The following is an 18,476-nucleotide window of genomic DNA, read 5'->3' as shown; positions in this document are numbered from 1 at the left end:
GGATTGTTCTAAGTAGGGCTGGTATGGAATCCCTAATTCCTGTCTTGTTATAAGGTGGGCTCAAGAAGACTCTGTGCCTGGTCCCGCCACCTGTCCCAGTCCGCCTGGTTGGGGGAGGGATGCGCCATTTCCAGGGCAGTCACTATCCTTAGCTCACCCGAGGAGGTAGTATTTAGTGTCACATTTTAGAGGTGAGTGGTCCGAGAAACCAGAAAATTTAAGCAATCTGCGTAAGGTCAGGCAGATAGTAAGGAGGAATTCAAACTCAGGTTCTCTCAGACACCCCAATCCCTATCCACTCCAGGTCCTACCAGCCCTTGCAATAGGCTGCCCCAGAGGGCAATTCCACTTTTATCACGGCATCTGCAGGCACCCTTCTGGAAAGACTTCTCTGCCCTGGGGTTATTCAGGAAGGAGTTAGTCTCTGGAATCAGTCACTTCCTCTCCAGAGGGGACCACATGGGGTGGAGGTGGGGAGCTGCCACCTGCTGCTGTCTCTGCCCAGCCCCACTCTGGTCCTTGCAGAGGACAGAGTATGGGGGGAGGGGTCTGTTCTCCCAGCCTTAATAGACATTCTCTTTCTAACGTCAAATGTGGAAGATGGAGTTGAATTTTGAAAGAAGGCAGGGAAGACTCCTACGCAATATTTCAGGTGCCAGATTCCTGGTTGCTCCAGTGACCCTTACTAATGCCCCGCACCTTTCTCAGGATTCCTTCCATCGGTCACTCTTTTCTTGGAATCTGGATCCTGCTCACGTTCCACTAGGACCCAAACTCAATCCTGAAGGCCACACCTTCCCGCGACCCCTAAGGCTTGAGCAAGGCCTGTAACCCCCTCCTTCCCCAGCAAAAGGCAAGATGCCAGCGGGTGGCGGTGCGCCCCAGTCCAACTGGCGTCAGGACACTGCCTCCGTTCCGGCCAGGCCTGACTCCCTCCCCACTCTCTCAGTGAATCAGGGGGCCACTGCGGGACCCTCTCCGGTCACTCGCCACCCCCAGTTCCACGAGGCGGACTACAAGCCCCATGATGCCGCGGGGCCGAGTTATAACAAGCACTGCCCAGGGCACCCACGTCCCCCTCCTCTCTCCCCCGCATCCCCGCATCCCTAGCCGACCGCTCGGGCTGAGGGCCGGGCTATGCAGCTGCGGGCGCGCGTCCCTGCGGCGGCGGTGGCGGCGTCCCTGGGGCCCTCGCCCCGTGCGCCCCCGCGCCCGCTGCGGGCGCCTGCTCCCTCGGCCGAGCAGCGTCTCTGTACGCGGGGGTGTGGGAGGCGAGGCGCGAGTCCGCGCCGCGCCGCCGAGTGCCCGCGCCCTCTCCGGGCGGGTGGGGGCCTCTCCGCGCAGCCCGCCGCCTCGCGAGGACGCCCGCGGCCCGCGCCGCCCGCACCGTTCCGGGCGCGCCACCCCCGCCCGCCGGCGCCGCTAGCACATGCCCGAGCCGCAGCCCTGCGAGCAAGCAGCGCTGGCCCCCCGCCCCGCGGCTCCGGGCCCTGGCTCTGGCGCGGTCCCTCCTCCCGGGCCGGGCGCCGCGGCCCCGGCATGAGGAGCGGGCGATGATCCCCGCCAACGCCTCCGCCAGGAAGGGGCCCGAGGGCAAGTACCCGCTGCACTACCTCGTGTGGCACAACCGCCACCGCGAGCTGGAGAAAGAGGTCCGCGCCGGCCAGGTAAGAGCGCCGTCGGGGCGCCGCGAGGACCCCATGGCCGGGCACGCCCGCCCGGCTTGGGGAGGGGGCGCGGCGCGGGCTGTCCCGCCCCCCTGGCGAGTTTGCAGCGCTTCTTTGTTCGCAGCCGCCGCTTTTGTGCTGTTGACCCGGAGAGGGTGATGGGAGCGGCCCCCGCCCGCTTCCCTCCGGCCCGGACTGGCGGCCCACACGTGCTCCGGACCCTCCCAGATTGGGGTAGGGGACGCCGTGCCCCTCCTCCGCGGGGGCAGTGAGGGCTGCGGGGAGGGGCTGCCGGCTCCATCTGTGTTCCACGCGGTAGGAGAGTCCGCCCCGCTCAGCTCGGCAGCAACACCTCCCGCGTGAGTGTGCGGAGGTGGGCAAGGCCTGCGTAGGGAGGGGGTCACGGGTCAAGGATCCAAGAGGCTGTGACACTCCCAGACATTCCAGCCCCACCCAGTGCCCTCTACCCTCACGATGAGCGCTTATCTGTTTGCTCAGACTGGGCAGAGCCCCTGGATCCCTCAGACCCGGCTCAGGAATGGGGAGTAAAGAGAGAGACCCTCTTGGGTTTAGCCCTGTAGGGCCTTGTCCAGGTGCTGAAAGGCGCTCTCCTGCCCTCTGGTGCTGGGGCTTGGCTTCTAGGCGCTGAGGAAGCGAGGGGCCCTTTGGCCCCTGGCAGGATTCGAGGGTTTGCACACAGAGCAGGCTACCAGGTTCCTCTAGTCAGTGAGAATGAGTGGGTCAGCCAGCTTTGGCTGGGCGGTGGCCTCCAAGAAGATAAGGTAAGGGATGGGGTCTCCTGGCCGTTCTTTAGGACCAGGGCAGGCAGGCACAGGTCACAAGTAGTTCCCAACTCCGCCGTTGGCCTTCAGGCACAGGTAGGCACTCGTGGCATGGACGACTAACCCTCCAGGGTGGGGAGGCAGGAGCGAGAGCTGGGCCCAGCCTGCCCTGGTTTGTCTCCAGTTGAGGCCTGCAGACTTGGCCTAGATCTGAGATCCTGGGGCCCTGGGCTGGGAGTGGTTTGCTAAGGCGTTGTCCCTTTGGGAATATGCCTTTTGAGGGCCACTTCCTGAGTCACAGGAAGTTCAGTTTGAGGAGCTGTCTGCTTCCCAAGGGAAGAGTGAGGTGGAGAGCAGGACATCCCCAGATGGTGAGCAAAGTGAGGGTCAGAGTGTGTCTCTGAATTCCACCACTGAGCCCTCAGACCAGTGCAGCACCCAGCTCTGCATAGCAGTCCCAGGAAGTGTTGGGGTGACCTGAGCCTCCATCTCTGGTCGGGGTGTCCACTTCCATTCTACCTCTGCTTTCACAAGGATGCTCCAGGTTGCTCCTCAGACCACATCTCTGTTTATCCATCATAAAGGAAGTGGTTTGCAGCCACTGTTAAAGGAAGCGAGGTCAGAGTGGCGGATCCTGCGGGACAAAGATGAACAAACCAGGCACAGCCCATGCCCTCCAGGAAACCCCGTTCTGGTGAAGCAAGTGTGAACAGGGAAGTACAGTGTGATGTGCAGGGTGCTAAAACAGTCCAGCCTCTTCTGGCTCATTCTCTGCTTTCCTCCCCTTGAGGGCAAGAGAAGACAAGCCTCTGATAGAGGTTACAGCTGGAGGGATTTAAGTATGATCTGAGAGGAACTTCCCAATGGGATGGTTGATGGTTGGTCGAAGAATTGTTAGGCAGAAGGCTAGTGGCTGAATGTCCGGATCACCTCAGTCACACTCCCTTGCCCAAGGGGTGGGTGGTCCTTTTCTTGCAGAGATTGGAGAGAGGCAGAATGCCTTAGAAGAAAAGGCTTTTTCACCCAGGCCTCTCTGATTGACAGTCCTCAGGTCAGCAGTCATCTTCCTGGGGTGAGGCTGCATGGGGAGCACTGGAACCCGCTGCAGGTAGGGGTGGTCTGGACCACTGAGTGTGTTCCTCTTTGCTCCCCTCAGGCTGCCACAGAAACCAGGGACCAGGTTCACCCCATCCCCACCCACTCATCCCCTCACCCTGGTGAGTTTTTGTCTTCCTGAAACGGATACTGCCTGCCCTGATCCAGGCCAGGGGGAATATAGGGCATTGGTTGAGATTAAACCTTTCTTCAACCATAAAGGAGTCAGGGGTGCCAAGAAGGGGAATGCCAGTCAGTCTGGGTGGGAGAGCCCCCTGGCTGTATTTCGACTCCAGGACTGACCCAGAGTGATGCTTGCATCCAGATGTGCACTGCTCAGTCCCCAGGGCCTCAGACTCCCAGGGAGAACTGAGGATGCCCACCCCAGCCATTTCCTGCAGTGATGGGCCTGGGGGCAGCCACTTAACATCATAATGAAACCCGGTAGACACCAGGCATCTCATCTGGGGGTCCCTGATCTCTGGTCCTTCTGGCACCCACTGTCACAGAAAACAGCTGGGTTTTCCTCAAACACACAGCAGCTGGGTTTCCCTGGTCTTCACTTGTCATAGCTGCCTCTTCTTCACTCCAAGAAAGCCCTGCAGAAGCCCTCCCGTGGGCAGGCTTGGCAATGCTGGCCAAGGAGGAGGGGGATGGCACGGCAGGCTTCTGAGCAGGTTCATGGGGCCTGGAAGCAGGGAGTGGCGGGGAGATGGGAGGTGCTCAGCGGGTGTTTTTTGGTGAAGGGAAGAGTCCATGATCACCCCTAGCCAATGCCCAGCAATACAATGGTTGCTGGGCGCCCTGCTTCCTGCCACACACCTGCTCTGCCAGGTTGGGAGGGGGCAGGGGGTTGTAGGGTAGTGGATGTGCCAGTTCCCCCTTGGCTGGCACAAGGCCTGAGGTCCAGACAGCTGGGCATGGCCTTGGTTTTGGAGTCACGCGTCCCTGGTGTTCCCTGGGGGTGGGAGGTGGAGGTTAGACTGAATAGCTCCCTGTGGGAGGGCCAAGGAGAGCAGGATTCTTCCCAGGCAACAGGCACTCTGGAGGGGGCTGGACTGTGGTCCTAGAGAAACATTTTCTTTCTTCCGGCGGCTGCCTCCACCATGGTCCTCCTTCCTGCTTTCCCTGGTTCATCCTTCTGACCTAGAGGCAGGTGAGATGGGATCGTGGGGCCCCCGGATACTCAGACAGAGGCTGCCTCACCCTAAGTACCTGTTGTGCCAGGAGCACCTGTGATCCCTTCTCCTCGCAAAGTAGGCAGTCCTGGGTATGGGCTGTCACCACAGCTGATGAGTTGGGAAGCTCAGGAGAGGGAGCCACAAACCCTAGAAACCAAATATCAATGTGTCTGGGATGAGGGGGAGGGGCTGTGTGGGGCAGGATGGAGGGGGTGGGTGGAGGGCGTGGGCAGAGGGGCAGGTGGAGGGGGTGGGCAGAGGGGCGGGTGGAGGGCATGGGCGGACGGGGAGTCAGCAGGTGCCACCCCCACTGGCCCAACTCCACTTGGGGAAGCATCTTGCCTCCCTCCCCCCGTTGAGTGAGCTCAGGCCTGCCTGGTGGGAGAGCAGAGGAGCAGTGGCCATACCAGACTCTGGCTGTCTTCCCTGGGGCTGGGGGATGGAGCGGGGCAAGGAACGGAGACGCAGGCTGAGCAGGCAAGGGGCCCCAGGCTCTGGGCCCCTCACCTTACTTCTCCAGCACCTGTGTTTAGTCTATACATTTGGAAATGTTCTTATACGATTTCACCTAACAAAAGGACTCTACTGATGCTAAACAACTTTGAAAAATACCCTGCTAGCCCATGTGGGTTCAAGGAGTGTGCATGTGCAAATGTGCTGGCAAATACGTGTGTTACATGAGTAGAGGCCAGCTGGGCACACATGTGCTTGTACACTTAGGGGTGCACATGTACAGTGAGTGTGGAGGCAGGAGTGTGTGTCCTTATGGTACCTGTACGAGTGTGTGTGTGTGCGCGTGTGTGTGTGCAGGCAGGTGCCTGAGTGGAAGCAGGGAGACTCTGCTCAGGGAGCCCCAGCTCCTAAGCTCGAAAGACCCCTGCTTTTGGCTCCAGCTGAGGCCAGCTGGGGTGCAGAGTTTCCGCTCTCTTGGTGGGGAGGGCTGGCTATTGGGTTTCCTGGGAAACCTTTTCATTCCAGCAATTAAATAGCAGCAGGCCTTTGCCGAGGAAATTAATGAATTCTCCCACTTGGGCCCCCAGCAAGGTGCCTCTGCCACTGCAGGCCCAGCTTTGGACGGGTGAGGGGGAACTCCTTTGGGGCTCGGCTGACAGTATGCAGGGCTGATGTTGGCCCTGGAAGACAGCGGTGTCTTGGGGACCCTGGGGAGTCGGGAGAGCTCCTGTGGAGTGGGGTTAGGGAGGGCACCCCTGCCTGGCAGGCAGTGCCAGCCTCCCTGTGGAGCCTGGAGCTGGGGCACCTGAGGGGGAAGGAGGCAGGCGGCATCTGGAGCCCTGGGACCGGGCCCTGCTGGCTCCCTGGGGCCTTGTTAGCGGCAGCAGCATCTGGGGCGGGGCCGGTGGGAGGCATGGGTGGCTGGGCTGCAGCCCCATGGGAAGGCCTCTTCCTGACACCCCCCATGACCCAGCCAGCTCAGGGTCTATGGATCCTGCATCACTCCCACCCCAGGACTCAGGACCCCACCCAGGTCGGACCCTGAGGGGCCCAGCTCAACCAGTAAGAGGCTCTCCTCCCCTCTGGGGAGCTCATGTAGAGCAGCAGCAGGAGGGCCGCTCACAGGGGCCACGCACAGTTTTGGGGTTTTTTTGAGGCTCCCAGTATATTTAGAAATGAAGAAATGCCAACACAGGGTTATAAAAATTATATAAATCTGAATTATTTTAAATGTTTTATTTTTGACGAAGGAGTTCCCACTCATGTTTAAAATATGTAACTGTTGCTAGAAGGTAGCAGTCCTCACTACTTTCCCACTCCTCTCAGAGGCAACCACTTTGAACTCTTTAGGCTGTTCTGGTATTTGCCTCCATAATTATAAGCAATATACCTCTACAAGTATTTACCGGTTAATCAATTTTACACTTTACTGCCTTGCCTTCCTTCCCCATGTCCCTTAAAAAGTCATCTATGCATTTGTTTAATAAGCACCAGTTATGTGCCAGATGCTGTCCAGAGACTGGGGATGTAGCCCTGAACAAGACAGACCGTCCCTCTGTGGGGCTTACAGTCTAGGAGAGGGAGACAATGAAAAAATAAATAAGCACTTTAATGTTGGGAGAGAACTAGAGCAGGATAAGGGACAATAGATAGATAAATAGCAACTGACATTTGAGATGGGTTGTCAGGACCAGCCTTTCTAAGGAGGTGACATTTGAGCGGTGGCCTGAATGAAGTGAGAGAAGCAGCTTTGTGGCTCCTAGTACCCAGGAGAAGATGGTTCCGGAGAAGGCTGATATGCAGGAGTGGACCTTGGAGAGATGGGAGAGCATGTGAGTTCAAAGAGACGTCCAGGATTCTTTTCTCAACTGGATGGGAAGCCATGGAGAGATTTTGAGCTAAGGGGCGTCAGGACCTGAGGAATATTTCACAGAATGACAGCACCTATGATGGGCCCTGTGAAGAACAGACCTAAGGAACCAAGAGAAGAGTGGGCGGAATGAGGTGATAGATGGGGTGGCCACGACCAGGAGGGTAGCCTGAAGGTGGTGAAAACTAAGATGACTTTGGATCTATTTTGAAGCTAGAGCCTGAAAGGTCAAATTTTACTGATGGATTAGATATGGAAGGTGAGAGAAAAAGAAGAGATTAAAACAGTCCTAATGTTTCTTACCTGGAAAGGGAGTGAACTGAGGTGCCGTTTACTGTGATGGGAGAACTGGGGCAGGTAAAGCTGTCCAGGTATGGCTGGCATAAAGAAAGCAAGGGAGGTCTTCCCTGGTGGCGCAGTGGTTGAGAATCTGCCTGCTAATGCAGGGGACACGGGTTCGAGCCCTGGTCTGGGAAGATCCCACATGCCGCGGAGCAACTGGGCCCGTGAGCCACAACTACTGAGCCTGTGCATCTGGAGCCTGTGCTCCGCAACAAGAGAGGCCGCGACAGTGAGAGGCCCGCGCACCGCGATGAAGAGTGGCCCCCACTTGCCACAACTAGAGAAAGCCCTCGCACAGAAACGAAGACCCAACACAGCCAAAAATAAATAAATAATTAATTAATTCAAGTACCCTTAATTTTAAAAAAAAAAAGCAAGGGAAAGAAGTCACAGGTCAGAACGTCCCATTTTGTTTCATGAATTCAATTTCCTTTCCATATTTTTCTCAGGGTGTAAATTACTGTCCCCCCCCCCCCCCCGGCCAAATTTTTTTTCTTCTGTTTCCTGCATTGACAGTTGTTTCCTCTGGGTTTTTAGCATCTATTTGCATGTTTTGGTATCTTTCAGGTTGGCAGCTTTCCTCAAGTGTCCAGTCACCCTCGGCTCTTGGGGCATATTTAAGGATGGGGGGTGTGGAGCTTATTAACGAATGGGTGCTGCTCTAAGATGATTGGCCTGTTTATTGTTAGGATCCCCAAATTTCTGTACCCAGAGGTCTGTGGTGCCTCTGGTTCCTGCAAGAAAGAATTCTCCAGTCTCCTGCTAGGGGTAGGATAGGGGCAGTGTTATGTGCAGTCTGGCTGCCCGTGGTTCAGGACTTGAGGCAGGGAAGGGACTGGGTTTTCGCTGTTCACCAGTTTTCAGTCCCGTGACCTCATCCTCAGACCAATGTCCGAGTTCAGTACATCTGAAGCTCAATTTCTATAAAGAATACACCCCTGGCATCCTGTGGAGAGGAAGGGGGACATCTCCCAGCTTTACAAGATTGGGGAGGGGGTTCTGAATTTTAACCAGACCCCCCTGTATTCAGTCCTGAGCCTTTCTCCCACCCCTGCTGTTCCTACTGCCTGCATGTTCTGCACCTGTCAAGGGTGCTAAGGGGGGAATCTAGCTTGCTAATCACGGGGTTTCCCTCTGTGAATGCTTGGGTTCTAGTACCTGCTGTTCCCTTAAGTCAACTGTGATGCCCCAGCCACTTTCTTGTGGGTTTTAAATATTTTATTGGCATTCTTATACTTACTCACACATTTACTTTTCTTTATTTTTTTAATGTGGTTGTGCCGGGTCTTAGTTGCAGCAGGCAGGCTCTTTAGTTGCAGCATGCGAACTCTTAGTTGCAGCATGCATGTGGGATCTAGCTCCCTGACCAGGGATCGAAGCTGGGCCCCCCGCATTGGGAGTGCAGAGTCTTAACCACTGCACCACGAGGGAAGTCCATCACACATTTACCTTTTGAGGCAATCTTCATTACTTTGTATAGATCTAAGTTTCCATCTGGTATCATTTTCCTTCCACTTGAATAACTTCATTTAACATTTCTTGCATGTCTTCTGGTGATAAATTCTCTTAGCTCTTGTTTCTCCATAAGAGTCTTTATTCCCCCATTTCATTTTTGAAGTATATTTTTCACAGGATATAGAATTCTAGGTTGACAATTTTTTCCCCAGCACTTCAAAGATTTCATTCTGTTGTCTTCTAGCTTGCATGGTTACTGGTGAAAAGTATGTAGTATTTCCTATATTTGTCCTTATATACATAGCATGTCTCAATTCTCAAAATGCTTTCCACAACACTGTAAATCAACTATACTCCAATAAAGATTTTTTTTAAATGCTTTTAAGATTTTCTTTTTATCATTAGTTTTCAGCACTTGATTATGATGGACCTTGGCGTAGGTTTTTGGTGTTTTTCTTCCTTGGGATTCATTGAGTTCCTTGGTTCTGTGGATTTATCATTGTATTAGTTTCTGCAACAAATTACCACAGACTGGGTGGGTTAAAACAACAAAAATGTATTCTCTCATCATTTCAGAAGCCCAGATTCAAGGTATCAGCTCCACTCCTTCCAAAGTCTCTAGAGGAGACTCCTTCCTTGTCTCTTCAAGCTTCTGGCGGCTCCAAGCATTCCTTGGCTTGTGGTTGCGTAACTTCAGTCTCTGCCTGCATCTTCACATGGAACTTCTGTGTGTGTGTTTTATAAACTGGATTTAGGGCCCACCTGGATAATTCAGGCTGATCTCATTTTAAGATCCTTAACTTAATTATATCTGCAAAGACCCTTTTTCCAATTAAGGCCACATTCACAGGTTCTAGCAGTTAGGATGCAGACATATATTTTGTGGGATCACCACCATTCAACTTACTACAGTTTTTTTAAAATCAAATTTGGAAATTTTTTGGCTATTTCTTTAAATTTGTCTTATTCCTCCACTTCCTTATCTTATCCTGTGGACTCCAATTATACATATGTTAGAATGCCTTATAGTGTCTCACAGATTGCTGAGTTTGTTTGAATGTTTTTCAATACTTTGTTTCTCCTCTGTTCTTCAGTTTGTACAGTTCTGTTGCTGTATCTTTAAATTCACTGATTTTCTTTTTATTCCGTAGTGTCTAGTCTACTGTTAATTCTATCCAGTGAAAATTTCATTTCAGATATTGTACTTTTTATCTCCCATTTCTTTCCCTGTGAATGTTGTGTTTTTCTTTAAACTTTTGAGCATATTGAGCCATTCATCTTTGTTTCTATTAAATGATTTTTCTCCTGATTATGGGTTTTATATTTTCCTACTTCTGTGCTTGTCTAGTCATTTTTAACTGGATGTTAGACATTGTAAATGTTGTGATGTTAAGCATCAGGATATTGTTGTCTTCCTTTAGAGAGTGTTAGACTTTGTTCCGGCAGCCTAACTTAAGTTACTTTCAAATCAGTTTGATCCTTTGGAGCTTAGTTTTAATCTTTACTAGATTAGGTCTGGGTGAGCCTTTTCTCTTGGGATAGGATTCCTGCTCCTAAGGTATAACCCTTCTTGGGTCTCTTGAATACCCTGGGTAATCAACAAGGACTCTCTACTCTAGCAGGTTGGAGCTTGAATGTCTCCCTGCCATGGGTGAGCTCTGAGAATTTATCAGCCTATTGTTCCTTTTCTGCCTGGTTTTGTTGAGTTTCACTCCACACATGTGAAGTTTAGTATTCAGCAAAGACTCAAAGGGACCATAGGCAGATTTCTGGAGCTTTCTTTTTTCTTTTTTTTTTTTACATAGCTCACTTCTTCCTGGAACTCTGCCCTGCAACTTCTAGCTACCTCAGCCTCCCTGAACTCCTATCTCTCTCCTTAACTCCTCAGCAAGACTATCATGCTCTGCTGGGGATTCCCCTGCCTGAACTGCTGTCTGGAATATTCCTCCAAGTAGAAACTTAGGCAATCATAGAGCCCACCTTGTTTGCTTCTCTTACTTCAGGGATCACAGTCCTGGACTAATTGTTGCCTAATGTCTGAAAACAATTATTTCATATATTTTGAAGCAATAGTCTTCTCTGTTTGGTGGGAGGGTAATTCAGTTATCTCATCATATTGGAGTAGAAGCCTTTTCCTGGCATTTTAATCAAGTTTTGGGGAGGAGAAAAGGAGTTACATACACGTGGTCAGTTCACGTATTTAAGCAGAAGTCCTAGTTTCCTGAAATATATCTAAATATTTATGTTTAACAAACATATGCTTTTATCATGCAACAAAAATCTCATGTAATATAATCGTGTTATTCACAAAACAATAATAGTATTTATAAAAAATGTTAATACATAGTGTCCCATAGGCATAGGACATGGGTTTGAAGTTGTACCATGAACATATTCTTTCATTCTTATCAATGTATTACTGCAACTGTTTGCTAAACCTCTCAGGGATAATGTCAATGATCTAAATTGGTGGCCCTTCCTGAAGGTGTGGTCTTGGACCCCTAGGATAGGTCCTGTCTCAGGTGCCCTCCCTGGCCAAGGGTCTTTCTAGACCACACTTTGGCCCCAGGCTTACTCTTCACATGCAGCCCGCTGGGCCTTGGAAGAGTGAACCCAGTCAGGGCACCTAGGTGGACAGGAAAGGAAGTCCTTCCCTTTCTCAGAGTTACTTCCTGCCCTCTCCTGCAAGCCCCTTTCCCTTCACCTGACCCCAGCTCATTGTGTCTGTTTTTTCCATTGCCTTCTGAGATGGGCAAGACAGGACAGCTAGGTGGTTGCTGCCTGCCTAGCGGCTGTTAGGCTTAGATGGGCTACCTCAGAAGTGACCAGGGCAACCTCTTCACCTCTTCCAGGTGGACATCGAGCAGCTGGATCCCCGTGGGCGGACTCCCCTGCACTTGGCCACCACCCTGGGGCACCTCGAGTGTGCCCGCGTGCTCCTGGCACACGGCGCAGATGTGGGCAGGGAGAATCGCAGCGGCTGGACAGGTGGGCACCCCTACTCACCCCTACCCCACAGCCTGGGTCTCCCGGCATCATATCCTCACCTCTGATTGGCTGAAGGGAGCCCTAGGCAGGGTCCTGCCCTGTGACATCGCCTCTTGCCCACACCCCGCCCCCAGTGCTTCAGGAAGCTGTGAGTACCCGGGACCTGGAGCTGGTGCAGCTGGTGCTGCGGTACCGGGACTACCAGCGGGTGGTGAAGCGGCTGGCAGGCATCCCTGTGCTCCTGGAGAAGCTGCGCAAGGTGAGGTCCAGCTTCTCAGCCTCCCCACCACGGTCTTTGAACACTATCTCTACCGTAGGCTTAGCCACTCTCCTCTTCATCCTCCAGGCCCAGGACTTCTACGTGGAGATGAAATGGGAGTTCACTAGCTGGGGTAAGAGGGGCTGACGGGGGCCTCTCCCACCTCAGGGCTTCTGCACTTGCTGCTTCCCTGCCTAGAGCACTCTTCCCATCGCTCTCCCATGGCTCCTTCTCACCTCTTAGCTCTCAGCTCATTGCTACCTCTTCCTGAGGCCTTTCCACAATGCCTCTATTGATTCCATTATTTCCTTCACTTTGTAATAACTGGCTCATTTGTTTGTTACCTGTCACCCCTTACTAGAAGGTGAGCTCCAAGAGGGCAGGGGTCCTGTCTTGTTCAATGTTGTATCCCCAGTGCCTGGCACACAGCAGGTGTTTAATAAATATTTGTTGGAAGACTAGATGAAAGGTTGAGTGAGTGAATTAAATGGTGGATACTAGGGACTTGGTGGTGGCTGAGTCATGCCTGTCCCCAGCCTCAGGTTGTTCATTTCTGAGTGACTGTGGTCTACATTTGTAGGGGGGAACTGGGGCAGGGGCTGCTTTCCCACCGGTTCCCTTACCCTTTTCCAGCCACACTCCTGACCCTGACCCCCGTGCTGAGGTGGCCGAGGGTGGTGGGCCAGACAAACTGAAGCCACCTCTGACCTTCTCTTCAACCTAGTGCCCCTGGTGTCCAAGATCTGCCCCAGTGACACCTACAAAGTGTGGAAGAGTGGGCAGAACCTTCGGGTAGACACCACACTTCTGGGCTTTGACCACATGACGTGGCAGCGAGGGAACCGCAGCTTTGTCTTCAGGGGCCAAGGTCAGGCAGGCGGGAGATGGGGCAGGGTGGGGAGGCTGGGGACAGCCCCCTGAGACCCCTGACCCCCTGTGCTATTCTGCGGCTGGCAGACACGAGCGCCGTGGTCATGGAGATTGACCACGACCGCCGGGTGGTGTACACAGAGACCCTGGCTCTGGCTGGGCAGGACCGTGAGCTACTGCTGGCTGCTGCCCAGCCCACCGAGGAGCAGGTGCTGAGCCGGCTCACCGCGCCCGTCGTCACCACGCAGCTCGACACCAAGAACATCTCCTTTGAGAGGTGAGTGGGCATGGCCTCGGAAGCCTGGAGCCAGCCCAGTGGATGCCCCCTCACCGAGACCACGCTGCTTCCCTAGGAACAAGACCGGCATCCTGGGCTGGCGCAGCGAGAAGACCGAGATGGTGAATGGGTATGAAGCCAAGGTGAGGTCACAGGTCCCGGGTGCCAGCCCCACCACACTCTTGCCTACAGCGAGCTGGGCAGGGGTTTCCTGACCATGCTTTCTCGGCCTTGGAGGTGCAGAGGCAATGCAGCGTGGAGGCAAAAGGTCATGAGACTGAGAGGCAACCACTGAGAACGGCCGGCATTTATTGGGCACCAAATATTATGTTCATGCTCAAGGCTCTGTTCTGACATTTTAAATGTATGTACTTGTATGTATGTGTGTGTGTCTGTGTACACATGCACACACGCCTATGTATATATGTGTGTATGTCTCTCACACACACACTCATTTAATCCTCACGACAACCCTTTCGGGTAGATGCTATTATTATTCCCATTTTACAGAGGTTTATCGAGCCCTTTCCACCATTTCCCATTTAATCCTCACAAGTCTGTGAAGTAGGGTACTGGCCCATTTTATGATGAAGCGGGGGCTTGGAGTGACTAAGTGGCCAGTACAAGGTTGCCCAGAGCTAAACTTCAGACCCAGCTGGCTGACTCCAAAGCCAGGCCTTTACCCCTAAGAAGACTGTTGTGGGGGACGCCCAGCAGTCACTCTGGGACCCCCGTATCACCCATGTGGGGCCATGTGGTGAAGGGTCTAACCAATGCAAGTTTCTGTGTCATTGTTGTTTCCTCCTGGAAGCCTTCCCTGGTTCACAGGCTGGGCTATGGCCTCTGGTTTTTGGTCCCACAGTCCTGTGCTCTCCCCATTAGAGCATGTATTACACTGTGTTATTACTGTCCATTGTCTTCTTGATTGTGAGCCTCAAGAGGACAAGGATCATGTCTGGCCATGCTTGTTCACCACTGTATCCCTGATGGCTGCCTCAGTGCCTGGCTTATAAAGGCTCCTCACAAAATGTTTGTTGAATGAATAAGAGAACTGAATGAATAACTTCATATAATTACTTGCCCAAAGGCCTGGAGATTGGAACTGACAGCACCCCCCTCCCCTGACCGTTCTTTGTAGGAAGTGTTCCTAACGCCCTTAGGGGCAGGGCAGGGGTACCAAAGCTGTCTGTGAGTCCTTTCCTCATCTGTCCCCAGGTATATGGGGCATCCAATGTGGAGCTCATCACCCGGACACGGACAGAGCATCTTTCAGAACAGCACAAGGGCAAGGTCAAAGGTAATGAGGCAGAGGTGGATGGGGGAGTGGGGAGGAGGAACCAGCCCCACTCAAGCGCCTCCATCGGTGTTTCCTCTGACATCCTAGCAAGAGCCAGGATAGCTTATTCAGGCAAATAGGTTTCAATTCAAGTGCCAAATCCTAGTGATTGGTAGTGGTTGCCTAGAGTGCTGTTAAGATTCTAAGGCAACATTTGGGCTCAACAGGAAGGAATGCTACAATTGATTACTAATATCTGCATTGGATTTGGGGCAGGGGGGAATGTCATGTACACTGCTTGTTGGCCATTCTAGTCTAGTGGGACATACCCTAGGCAGAAGGACAGGGGCCCTGCCACTGATTCTCTGTGCCCACTGATACTACAACTGACTCTCTGGGCACCAGTTAGTCTGTCTAAAGTGGATAGACATAATTCCCACCTCACAAGAGAACAAAATGAAGTTAACATGGATGCACCTGAAGGAAAACACATACACATGCATACCCCAAAATACTTTTGGAAGTTTCTCCTGAGCCCCAGGCCTACTTTTATTCCAGCTGTGCTTATGGTGGTCCTGCCCCTGCCCCTTGGAGTCCTCAATCACCTTCAGGTGAAGGTGCCTGGGTGTGTGGTGTGGGCGAGCAATCCTCCCTCCCCTCGGGGACCAGCCTCCTCCCTGGGTCTTGGGTGCTGTCACTTCTGAGGACTGTAGTGTCCTCTGAAATGCCATATTTCTTGCAGGCTGTAAGACACCTCTGCAGTCCTTCCTGGGAATTGCTGAGCAGCATGGGGGCCCCCAAAATGGGGTGAGTGTGTTCAAGGGGTACCCCTCTGTGGAAGGGTGTGGATGGGGATCAGGAGGAAGTCTGGGAGGCACCCTGTGGGGACTTCCTTTCTTTCCACAATGCCCAAGGCCCTGTCAGCTCCACAGTGGCGGGGGGACAGATCCGGGGCTTGTAATACCAAGTGGCTGGCCTGGCCTCAGGGACTGAGAAGGGCTCATAAGCCCCTCCCTGTGTGGTACAGACCCTGATCACTCAGACTCTGAGCCAAGCCAACCCCACTGCCATCACCGCAGAAGAGTACTTCAATCCCAACTTTGAGCTTGGCAACCGTGACATGGGCCGACCCATGGAACTGACCACCAAGACACAGAAGTGAGGCCCCATGGTGGTGCTGGGGAGGGGTGGGCAGGGCTGGGAGGCCATGGCTTCTACAATGTCCCTCACCCCTTGGGATCTGGGGTGCAGGTTCAAGGCCAAGCTGTGGCTGTGTGAGGAGCATCCCCTGTCCCTGTGTGAGCAGGTGGCCCCCATCATTGACCTCATGGCCGTCAGCAATGCACTTTTTGCCAAGCTCCGGGATTTCATTACCCTGCGCCTGCCTCCAGGATTCCCTGTCAAGATTGGTGAGGCTCCACCCCCATTCCCCTTGAGCAGCTACTGGGAGGATGGGGCTTAGAGGAGGTAAAGAGTGGGTACCCAAGGTGTGAGGGAGTGGGTGGTGGGGCCTGATGGTTTCTGCGTCCTCAGAAATCCCGATTTTCCACATCCTCAACGCCCGTATCACCTTCGGGAACCTCAATGGCTGCGATGAGCCGGTGCCGTTGGTGCGAGGCAGCCCCAGCAGCGAGACCCCTTCCCCAGGCAGTGACTCCTCCAGTGTCAGCAGCTCCAGTTCCACGAGTGAGACCCTGTCCCGCCCTGAGCCCGCCCTCACTTCCCCTCCCCACCGAGCACTTCCCCGGGAGTGGCCGGGAGGGGAGGTCTGGTCCACTCTGACCCACAGCCCGGCGCCCCCAGCCTCGTGCCGCGGCTGCGAGATCTCCCCCGCGTTGTTCGAGGCCCCACGCGGCTACAGTGTGCTGGGCGGCCAGCGAGAGGCCGCCACCCGCGACGACGATGACGACCTGCTGCAGTTCGCCATCCAGCAGAGCCTGCTTGAGGCGGGCAGTGAGTATGACCAGGTGCGTCCCCACGGCCGCACGGGGCCACCGGACTGCGGTGCCGCCACAGCTAACTGGCTCACCCCCGCCTCCGCCCAGGTCACCATCTGGGAGGCGCTAACCAACAGCAAACCGGGCACTCACCCCATGTCCTACGAGGGTCGCCGACAGGACAGGTCAGTGCCCGCCCGTCCGGAGAGGGTTTGGAGACGCCTATTCCCCCACCTCCCATACACGTGCACAGAGAACACCAGGGCCCTGTCACGGTGCGTATGGACACGGCCGCATGAGCACCCCTCTTGGCCCAGAGGAACCGTGGTACCGCCATCAGGGACCCTACTGGTTTCAAGATGGCGTCTACCACCACCACCCGTTCCTGACTCAGGGGTGGGTGAGCAGTACTCCAAACGCGGCCTTAGAGCGTTCACAGACCCTCGCCAGACAGAATGTCGGGGCTGGGGTTCTAGAAGACTGGGAGGATGGGCTTTGTAGGAGCTGGCATCAGCTCCTACCGGGTGGGAGGGAGCCAGGGAGGTGACGCGGGACTCATCGCTTCCACTGGAGAGTGTTGAGGCCTGCGCTGTCCCGGGGCCTCCACACCGTCTCCCGCCCCACATACGGGCGCCCGGAGCCCTCGACGTATCTTACCTGCCTCCAGGAGCGCTCCGCCCACGCCGCAGCGCCAGTCCACAACCCCCGCGGGCCTGGCGTCGGTCCCCAGCCCTCGGCCCAGCCCGCGCCCAGGCCAAGGCGGCCACGTGTTCCGGAGCTACGATGAGCAGCTGCGGCTGGCCATGGAGCTGTCTGCGCAGGAGCAGGAGGAGCGGCGGCGGCGCGCGCGCCAGGAGGAGGAGGAGCTAGAACGCATCCTGCGGCTCTCTTTGACTGAGCAGTAGCGCCCACTGCCGGGCCCCTTGGCCACGCCCCGCGGGATCCGCCCCGGAGCGAGAGTCGCCCCTCCTGCGCGCTCTCCGAGCTGAGTCCGGAGACCCGAACCGCCGCCTCGGGGGCGTAGCGGCGCACCCGGCACCAGATGGGGAGGGGTTCGGCCCGGCCGTGGGGTACCTTCCTGGAGGCAGCTGGCACGGCTCCCCTGCTTTGCTGTATCCTGACCCCACCCCACTCCCCTGGGCTCTGACCGATCCAAGGGCGGAGCCAAGCCGTTTGAGGGGGAGACGGTCCTTAGAGGAGCACTGTCTCCATCCCTTGCTCCTTCTGGCCGGTCCTCCTTTCTGCTCACTGACCCCACTCCAGGACACTGCCCGTGAAGCCTTTGCATCTCCGCTCTTCACCCCTGGGGGGTAGCTGAGCTCCCCACGTGCTGTGTGGCTGCTTCGTCCTAGACACAAACCAGCACGTCAAGGGCCCAGCTCCTCCCCCACCCCGGCATTTCAGCGTCAAGTGCACTTAGCGGGGTGCCCGGCTCCCCCAGCCCCCACACCCCTCCCGGGTCTCAGGGTGGTCCCAGCTTCTCTTTGGGTGACCAGAGGTTGGAGTCCCCATCCCCAAGGCACGTTTTTGTGATCAGGGAGGGTGCCCAAGGTGGCCCCGGGTCTGGGCAAGGCCTGGCTCCCTCGTGGTGTCTTGGCGAATGGGGAGGCATAGTAGGCGTGGGGCAAACACCAGACTGGACACAGGGGTCGCCCAGGGCCCTGGCACCACCATCCATCCCTTCCCACCAGCTGCTGCTAGCCCTCTGTGGTTGTGCATCCTACTTTCCCTCCACCCAGGGGCTGACTCCGAAACCCTTCATCCAATGGTGCTAACCCCCGGCTCTCCCCTGCCCCACCCCACCACCCAGAGAAGCACAGACCCCGCCAGGGGCAGGGGCCCACTGCACACCCTTGTCTGGGTTCTCTCGGACTGGCCTTCCTGGCTCAGCCAGTGAGGCTTGGAAGGGACACGAAAGCGATGGAAGAAAACAACAAAGGGAAGCTGTTCCTCTCACCCTCTTCCCTGATGCCAGGGGCACCAGACTGATTCTGAGGCACAAATAAAAGAGGCTTCAAACCCGA

General features: G+C 55.1%; 1 protein-coding gene across 4 annotated transcripts; it reads left to right on the top strand.

Annotated features, from left to right (window-relative positions):
* The first annotated feature begins 1,081 nt into the window (after positions 1–1,081).
* ANKRD13B (ankyrin repeat domain 13B) lies at positions 1,082–18,476 on the top strand. Of its 4 annotated transcripts, XM_029210912.1 has the most exons (15): positions 1,082–1,667; positions 11,698–11,833; positions 11,968–12,092; positions 12,180–12,225; positions 12,817–12,960; positions 13,050–13,239; positions 13,316–13,382; positions 14,455–14,536; positions 15,258–15,322; positions 15,543–15,673; positions 15,767–15,924; positions 16,049–16,201; positions 16,319–16,482; positions 16,561–16,637; positions 17,120–18,476. In XM_029210912.1, the coding sequence occupies exons 1-15, from the start codon at positions 1,554–1,556 to the stop codon at positions 17,355–17,357; spliced, it is 1,890 nt and encodes a 629-aa protein (XP_029066745.1). In that variant the 5' UTR covers positions 1,082–1,553; the 3' UTR covers positions 17,358–18,476. The 4 variants fall into 4 exon arrangements, with proteins under 4 accessions (XP_029066745.1, XP_029066744.1, XP_029066747.1 ...); XM_029210911.1 differs by lacking the exon at positions 17,120–18,476 and having other exon boundaries at positions 1,554–1,667; positions 16,561–16,953; XM_029210914.1 differs by lacking the exons at positions 1,082–1,667; positions 17,120–18,476 and adding an exon at positions 3,385–3,557 and having other exon boundaries at positions 16,561–16,953.

Source organism: Monodon monoceros, unplaced genomic scaffold (genome assembly GCF_005190385.1).
Source record: "Monodon monoceros isolate NGI ecotype Baffin Bay Population unplaced genomic scaffold, NGI_Narwhal_1 Super_Scaffold_9, whole genome shotgun sequence".
NCBI classification, from domain to species: domain Eukaryota; kingdom Metazoa; phylum Chordata; class Mammalia; order Artiodactyla; family Monodontidae; genus Monodon; species Monodon monoceros.
The sequence above is the reverse complement of the archived record's forward strand: the minus strand, read 5'-3'. Positions and strand labels throughout refer to the sequence as shown.